The sequence below is a fragment of the Tupaia chinensis genome, unplaced genomic scaffold (genome assembly GCF_000334495.1).
Source record: "Tupaia chinensis unplaced genomic scaffold, TupChi_1.0 Scaffold000085_1, whole genome shotgun sequence".
Taxonomy (NCBI): Eukaryota; Metazoa; Chordata; class Mammalia; order Scandentia; family Tupaiidae; genus Tupaia; species Tupaia belangeri.
In genome coordinates, this window is record NW_006159547.1 from 5,915,774 (window position 1) to 5,924,446 (window position 8,673).

The 8,673-nt window shown below is 38.1% G+C and overlaps 1 protein-coding gene across 1 annotated transcript in view; it reads right to left on the reverse strand.

Annotated features, from left to right (window-relative positions):
• Positions 1-8,673, reverse strand: part of PAWR (pro-apoptotic WT1 regulator) — a gene marked incomplete at its 5' end in the record, with an annotated part of 114,969 nt that overhangs the window by 22,181 nt on the left and 84,115 nt on the right. Inside the window, 1 exon segment of the mRNA XM_014585712.2 lies at positions 1,257-1,291. Within this exon segment, the coding sequence (XP_014441198.1) occupies positions 1,257-1,291 (35 nt within the window).

Here is an 8,673-nt window from a genome sequence, read left to right on the forward strand (position 1 = left end):
TGTAGTTAGTAAGCATATGGGTTCTGGTGTCAAAATACCTGAGTTCAAATCCAGATTCTGCTGACGACTAACTAGGTTTATACAAGGAAATTCTATTTTTTAACCTCATTTTCCTCAAATATAAAATAAAAATAATGTACCTTCCTTAAAAGATAACCATAGGAATTGATTGACCAATGTTCTATGACCATTAGCATACATATGACTATATGCTTCTACAACTTTAATGGCCTTCAACAGGGAAGAAAAGGTCCCAGTAACCTTCAATGAATGATTTTCTTGTACTTAATTCTTATCTTCCTATACAGTACACATACCAACATATTCTATGGTAGAAGTCTTTTATTAAATTGGAGGAGTGGTATAATGGAGTGAACTGTGTCCCCTTCTCAAGTCAATATGTTAAAGCTTTAATGACCAATGTCATTGGTATTTGAAGATGGGGCTTTAGGAGCTAATTAGGTTTAGATAAAATCATAATGGTGGGGCCTACAAATAAGATTAGTGCCCTAAAAAAAGGAACTTCAAATAGCCCAAACACATGCATTCTCTCTTTCTCGCTATTTCTATTTGTCTCTCTACCATGCAAACAGATAGGAAGAAGCCAGAAAGACAGTCCTCACAGAATGTGACCATGTAGTGCTGTGATCCTGAACTTCCAGTCCCTAAAACTTTATAGGAAAGTAAATTTCTGTAGTTTAAGCCATTCAGCATGTGGTATTTTATTTTTTTCAAGAATTATTTAATTTAACATTATTTATTTTAATTTGACCAGAGAAGGACAGAATGAAAGGGAGAGAGAGGCAAAGTAAGAAAACAAGCCTCCATGTCTGGAACTCAAACCACAGTCAGCCATGTGAAATCCAGTGCCCTTAACCACCACACCACCTGCTGGCCCCTATGGTATTTTTTTAATGGCAACCAAAACTGACTATTACAGGGGGTTGACATGCATCTTCAATGTTTAAATACAAAAGGGAAAGCGATTCTAAGTTTTTATTTTGCAAAGTTCATGAGACCCATGCAAATTCAGAGTAGTCAGTTTTCAAGCATTGCAGGTATGTCAAAATAAGCTATGGTCAGACAGACATCACAAACTTGTCTCAATGTAATTTATTTTTAAGACTGCAATATAAGGTTTCTTATGTTTCAAAAAGCTGCTTTAAACAGTTCTTGTTGGTTAAGTCATGGTCAGACAGACATTACACTCACGTTAAAATACAGTAAGCTGTAAGTTATAGCATAAAGATTCTTACCTTTTGTATCTGCCTGAAACTGTTCTAGATGGCTCCTGTAAAGTAAAAATTATAACAAATCAGTTTGAGTGTGTGTAAGTACACAATTACTGATTACATAAAACTGACAGAGAAAAATCTGTATTGTAAGAACAAATTTAGAGCACTTACCATGACTTTTTAAAAATTCACACTGCTGGTCAAACAAACCAAACTTTTTATATGAATTTTCAGCCCAAGGCAATTACTATTTAAAAATGTTTTAATATGGAAATATTGGTTTAGCTCAGAAAAATGGATGAGGGGGGCATCTCTCTTCAACCAGCTAGCATAAATCCTTTTGAAATTCAATGGGCATGTAAAAACACAGCCATTATAATTTTTGTATGTGCCCTACTTTGTCTCTTCTAATTAAAAAATAATCCTTATTTTTAAAAGTTAAGACTAACTATGAATTGCCACTGATGTTTTAAAACTATATGAGGGGACTCCAAAAGGTTCATGGAAAAAAGAAATTGAAATAAGAGTCTACTGTGGTGCAAGGAAATTTTTAAAACAATGCAGTGTTTTCATAATACACATTTTCCATGCACTTTTCGAAAACCCCTAGTATATACAGCAAAAAATGAAAAGTAAAAAAGTATGTGAGTGTGTTTTTTTTTTTTTTTTTCAGATTTTTAAAAAAATTTTTTTTGCCATAGGATGTGTGTACTCGCCAGAGAGACAGAAAACAAGCAATCACCCCCATCCCCCCAGTCCTTTCTACTCCAGTCTCCTCTTGGGATCTTGGGCATACACGCACACACACTCAGCCTGAGGTTGTTTTTTTTTTTTTTTTCCCCTAGAGGGGTTTTTGCTATAGGGTGCATGCACTTGTCAGAAAGACAGAGAGACAGAAAGCGAGAAATCACCCTCGGGGTGATGGACACACTGCAATCCCTTCTCCTCCATTATCCTCTTAGGATCTTGGGCAAGCATGCACACACACCTGGGGTGAGTTTAAGCTCCCAGGTCCAGGACTCAAAGTGCCATCGACTACATGGGAGTCCAGCGACATAGCCATTCGGCCAATTGCTCGTGCCCTCCTAGCCACAGGATCTGGGACTCAAACTGCAACCACATGGGAGTCCAACAACGTAACTATTACATCACCTACTGGTAGCTGAAAGTATTGTGCCAATTCTAAGCTATAAAATATGAAAATATAAAAATAAAATATGAGAAAACAAGCTGTCAGGTCTAGGACTCAAACCATAGTCAGCCATGTGAAAGCCCAGCACCTTAACTATCACACCACCTGCTGACCCCCCCGACAGTCAATCTTGATTTTAAAAAATAATTTTATTTATTTATTTATTTATTTATTTATTTATTTATTTTAATTTGACCAGAGAATATGGGAGAGAGAGAAATTGAGAAAGCAAGCAAGCCACCAGGCCTGGAACTCAAACCATGGTCAGCCATGTGGGAGTCCAATGCCCTTAATCACCATGTCACCTGTCGGCTCCTAATCCATCTTTTGATAGTCTGGGCTCTACAAATATTTTTATTGTTTCATTTTAGTGAAAACAGGTCAAAACCAAATGCCGAATCTTTTCAAAAAGTGATAATAACCTTTTTTTTCTAGTTAACGAGACTCTAAGAGACAGCCTACAATTAAACAATTTCTGATCTGATTCGAATAAAAGAATATGCTCCCTTGATAAGATGACTAGTCCAGAGTGAAACAGTAAATACTGACAGAGTGAAGCAATAAGATATGGCCAAGCGAGGAGACAGTACAGCAAAACCAGATCAAGGTGCAAGCAGACAGGCCATGCAGTAGCTGTGCACTGCAGTTGTGACGCCATCAGTCTCAGTCCCCTCATTCATAGCACAGAGTAACAGCAATACCCATCTCAGTAGGTTGCTGTGGAGACTAAATGATATGTGAGTAAAATGGTAAGCATAACCCCTTTATAACAGGCTTACAATTTAAATTTGATAGCTATAATTAAAAAGAAAAACTTAACTAGGATACAAAAAATTCTTTATCAATTTTCCTCTGTGGAATTTTAATACATATGTTGATTAGTCCAAGTCAAAAATCCCCATTACAATACCTGAATCATTTAGTTAAATACGTCACATTTGCTCAATGTTTAAGTACGTGTCTTTTCTAAGTAAAATATAAACTTCTGATAGATGGGGAGGCCCCATCCCCCACACTGATTCTCTTCTTTATTCCCCTAAACTCCAGCTTTACTAGTATGGAATATACTAACAACGTAGGAAAATGACAACCTTAGCAATCTGTAGTCACAGAAAAAGCACTGTTTGGGAAGTACCCAGTTGCAGGAAGCCACCGCTGACAAGATATTAGAGTGTCTACGTATGTGGCCTTGACCCCATGAACAGAACTACCTTTAGGGAAGCCAGGCTTTGGCAGTTGATAGAAAGATATTTTAACTATCCCTAGACACTAGCTGTTCATATAGTAGGGACAGCAAAATCCTAGCAAACAAACCTTTGAACAGAATCTGCCCGTTATCCAGGAAGTACCCCCTAATGAGAAGGCAGAAGAGTCTGAATTTTGCAAACTAAACATGTAGAACAGATCTCGTGTTTATAAAAGTACGGTATATCTAGTAACAGTGAAAAATGTACTTTATAAAATCTAGTTTTACATAGTGTCTAGCTAAATATATATGAGGGAAAAAACCAACAATGTCAGAATCTCCAAAACCAAGTTTCAACACAGCACGTCCTTCCCGTTCAGGTTCAATCTGAAGTCGTTCAGAACATGCCACCTCTGCCTGAGTGCCAGGCCCTCTCTTACTGAAATGGAGCACTAAGCACAATTACTAAATGAGAGCCATCCTTACTGGATTCACTGATTTGCGGTTCCTGGAGTATGAATTATATGAACAACCTGGCAGCAAACAGTCCTTCTGAGACTTGAATTAAGCATTTTCCATCATATGGTAAAACTTGATGTTTGGCAAGTTTGGCAAATAGGGGAATGTGAAATGGAGAACATTTTCAGCAGCACTAATCAACAGTGGCAGTGATTTATAGTTGGCAACAATAAATTACGTAAAGTTAGTATTAGACTAGTTTACAGTTAAGTGTCTTGATAGGAAGCCATAATAACAGCAGACGTCTACACTTCTTTACAGCTTTTTACATTTATTTTTGTAGAGAGAAATTTTTCCTACAGGGCTCACACACTCACCAGTGAGAGAGAAAGACAGAGAAACAGAAAGTGAGATATCACCCCATAGGGAGGATATCCATGCCACAGTCCCTTCTCCATTCTCCTCTCTGGATGTTGGGAGCACAGGCACCCAGTTTGAGTTTTACGCTGCTGGGTCCAGGAACCACAATCAACTACGTGGAAGTCCAGTGACATAACCATTATATCATCTACTGGTCTCAATAGATTTTTTATTTTTCATTATTTATTTATTATTTTAGAGATATTTTTGCTATAGGGCATGTGCGCTTGTCGGAGAGTCAGAAACAGAAAGCAAGAATGCATCTGAGGGATGATGGATGGCCACGTTGCAATCCCTTCTCCTCCAGTCTCCTCTTGGGATTTTTGGCACGCACGCACATGCACCTGGCGAGAGGTTTAAGCTGCCAGGTCTGGGACTCAAACCACAGTTGACTATGGGAGAGTCCAGCAACATAACCATTATGCCACCTGCTGGTCCCAACAGTTTTTATTTTTAAAACAACTAGTCACTTAAAACATTTCAGTAATTTTCACACAGTATTTTCTATTCTAACTAACTTGGTGCATTTGATAAAACAAGAACTCACACATACTTCAGTAAACTAAGCATCATTTTTTTAGAGTCTATTTTTGGTAGCTAAGCATTATTTTATAGTATCTCTAGTAATCAAATTACAAATCTTAACAATGGAATAGTCCCTAAATTGGACAGACTTGATTTTATAAACATTATTAGCATTATTATTATTATTGATAGGAGAGCCTGCCTCTCATGTGTGTTCAAAATTGACAATTATAGGAGTTTAAGGTACTCTCTATATCCAAGCAAACATATAGAGAAAATCTGGCATAACTTGAATTAGTAATATTACATAAAATGAAATCAACCCATCTAATGCAGCAAAGCCCTTATAACTTTAAGAAGAAAAACGCTTGGTGTTCCTAAACATTAAAACAAAATTTTACATGAATATAAAACCTACCTTAGATTTGGTAACTAGAAATTCCTCTGTTTCTGAGGCCACAAAAATTTCTATGCAAAGGAACTTAGTTATATAATTACTACACAGTAAACTAATAATGATTACAACTGTTAAAGTTGATGATCCATTTTAAATGTGCAGGAAAAAATGGAGAAATACAAGTTTCACTGAAACTGCTTGTAAAAAGCACCACTGCTAAGACCGACGTCAGTCTTAAAAGTTTCAGAGACCATGTAATTAGATCTCCCAATAACCCCCAAAGTCTATTATACCACTGATTTCAAATATACTCTTCCTGAAATAATCTTCCTTGCAATGGGATGGCTTATATTACTAAAGAGAAGGGGAAAGACCTATGTAGAGCTGAGAAAATGTTGGCGACGCACAAACTGCTTTGTGCAAGTTTGAACAGAACATTGTGCTTCATTCCAGCTTAGAAAGGTCAATAAGGAAATCCCAGGGACATTGTCTTTACAGGTGCAGTGTTAGATTTGAAACTGTAGTGTATAAACAAATATAAAAGCATATGTGAAATATCCAGTCTCCTCTTGGGATTTTTGGCACGCACGCACATGCACCTGGCGAGAGGTTTAAGCTGCCAGGTCTGGGACTCAAACCACAGTTGACTATGGGAGAGTCCAGCAACATAACCATTATGCCACCTGCTGGTCCCAACAGTTTTTATTTTTAAAACAACTAGTCACTTAAAACATTTCAGTAATTTTCACACAGTATTTTCTATTCTAACTAACTTGGTGCATTTGATAAAACAAGAACTCACACATACTTCAGTAAACTAAGCATCATTTTTTTAGAGTCTATTTTTGGTAGCTAAGCATTATTTTATAGTATCTCTAGTAATCAAATTACAAATCTTAACAATGGAATAGTCCCTAAATTGGACAGACTTGATTTTATAAACATTATTAGCATTATTATTATTATTGATAGGAGAGCCTGCCTCTCATGTGTGTTCAAAATTGACAATTATAGGAGTTTAAGGTACTCTCTATATCCAAGCAAACATATAGAGAAAATCTGGCATAACTTGAATTAGTAATATTACATAAAATGAAATCAACCCATCTAATGCAGCAAAGCCCTTATAACTTTAAGAAGAAAAACGCTTGGTGTTCCTAAACATTAAAACAAAATTTTACATGAATATAAAACCTACCTTAGATTTGGTAACTAGAAATTCCTCTGTTTCTGAGGCCACAAAAATTTCTATGCAAAGGAACTTAGTTATATAATTACTACACAGTAAACTAATAATGATTACAACTGTTAAAGTTGATGATCCATTTTAAATGTGCAGGAAAAAATGGAGAAATACAAGTTTCACTGAAACTGCTTGTAAAAAGCACCACTGCTAAGACCGACGTCAGTCTTAAAAGTTTCAGAGACCATGTAATTAGATCTCCCAATAACCCCCAAAGTCTATTATACCACTGATTTCAAATATACTCTTCCTGAAATAATCTTCCTTGCAATGGGATGGCTTATATTACTAAAGAGAAGGGGAAAGACCTATGTAGAGCTGAGAAAATGTTGGCGACGCACAAACTGCTTTGTGCAAGTTTGAACAGAACATTGTGCTTCATTCCAGCTTAGAAAGGTCAATAAGGAAATCCCAGGGACATTGTCTTTACAGGTGCAGTGTTAGATTTGAAACTGTAGTGTATAAACAAATATAAAAGCATATGTGAAATAAGATGAGACAAGTACAAGCCCAGTACAATATAGCACAATAATAATAAAACTATTCAAATAAGGTAATTAGCAACAAAGCCACAGCCTTCCATAAAATTATATCATAACATGGTATATCTGGCCCTCAGGACTTAAAATAGATATACTGGTAAACAGAATTCAGGAACATATGTTGTTGACACAACCAGTTGTAGAACAAACTTTTTATAACGTGTAATTGGTAAAAATAACTAACAAAATGAAAAAGAAAAAAAATAATTTTATCAAATTAAGATTTTAAAAAAGGAAAACTCATCCTTCCGCTCCCTTTCCTAAACAATTCATCTCTAAAGTCATCGGGTGGGGCAGAACAAGCGAGAGGGGAAATATTGTGGCTCTGACTTGAGTACCGAATCCTGGAACCCTGCATGAAGCTGCTTGGCACAGAAAGAGTTCATGCAACCTGAGGAGACCACCCACACGGCAGAACGGCCCTGTCCTAGGGAACCACGGCATAAGTAGGAGGAGGATGGTGTCTACAAAGATGGGAAGGGAAGGCCTGGGTCCTGAGACAAGGTCAGAAAGGGAGTCCCAAGAGGGCTAGCTAGAGACCCAGTAGGTGTAAAGTTTGTCTGCTTAGGAGAGTGGCCCAGCGGGGAGTCTTAGAGCTCTAGAAGGCTAAGGAACATGTACCCCTGAGAGACGTAGCCTGGCACAGGGTACTCTGTGTCACCCTCAAGGAAGGGCAGCCTGCCCTGGAGTTCTCCAAACCTAATCAGCTTGGGGGAGTAGGTGTCTCCACAGAGGAGCATTACAACATGAGCCTCAGAGTCTTTGTAGGAACAAAGAGAGGCCCTGGGGAAGTGCAGCAGGGTAAGAGGGGTATCCTGGCATGGACGCTTAAGCTAAAAGGCATGAAGAGAGTGCTCATGCTCAGAGAGTGCCAGCCAGCACGGACGACAGAACCTATCTGTGGAGGAAAGCATGAGTGTGGAAGAGAGACGATGGGTTACATACAGGACTGCACTAAAAAGAAAATGTATTAAGAATAATGGGCATCAGGTTCCTCGGTGTCACTAAAGGGAGTTACAAATATTAGCACAGACCTGTAGTACTAGCAGTATGGTAAAAGTGAGTTTCAGCATCTACAGATGTAGACAAGCAGGCAGAGAGCAGAGAAACGGCTATGTATATATATGTGTGTGTATAAAATCTCTGTATAAACACACACACCTATACATACACTTCGGGGGTGTGAGCATAGAGAGGAACTGAGAATGGTGACATCTACCTAAGAGTGGACATGAGGCACCAGCAGATGGCATGATGGTTACATCGGTGGACTCCCACATGACCTACCGTGGTTCGATCCCAGAGGCTTGGAACTCACACTGGCACATGTGTGTGCATGCCCAAAATCCCCAGAGGAGAAGGGACTGCAGTGTGGCCACTCCCTGGGGCGGGGTGTGTTTTTTTCACTTTCTCTCTCTCTCTCTCTCTCTCTGGCAAGTGCATACACTCTATAGCAAATCTCTATCCTTAAAAA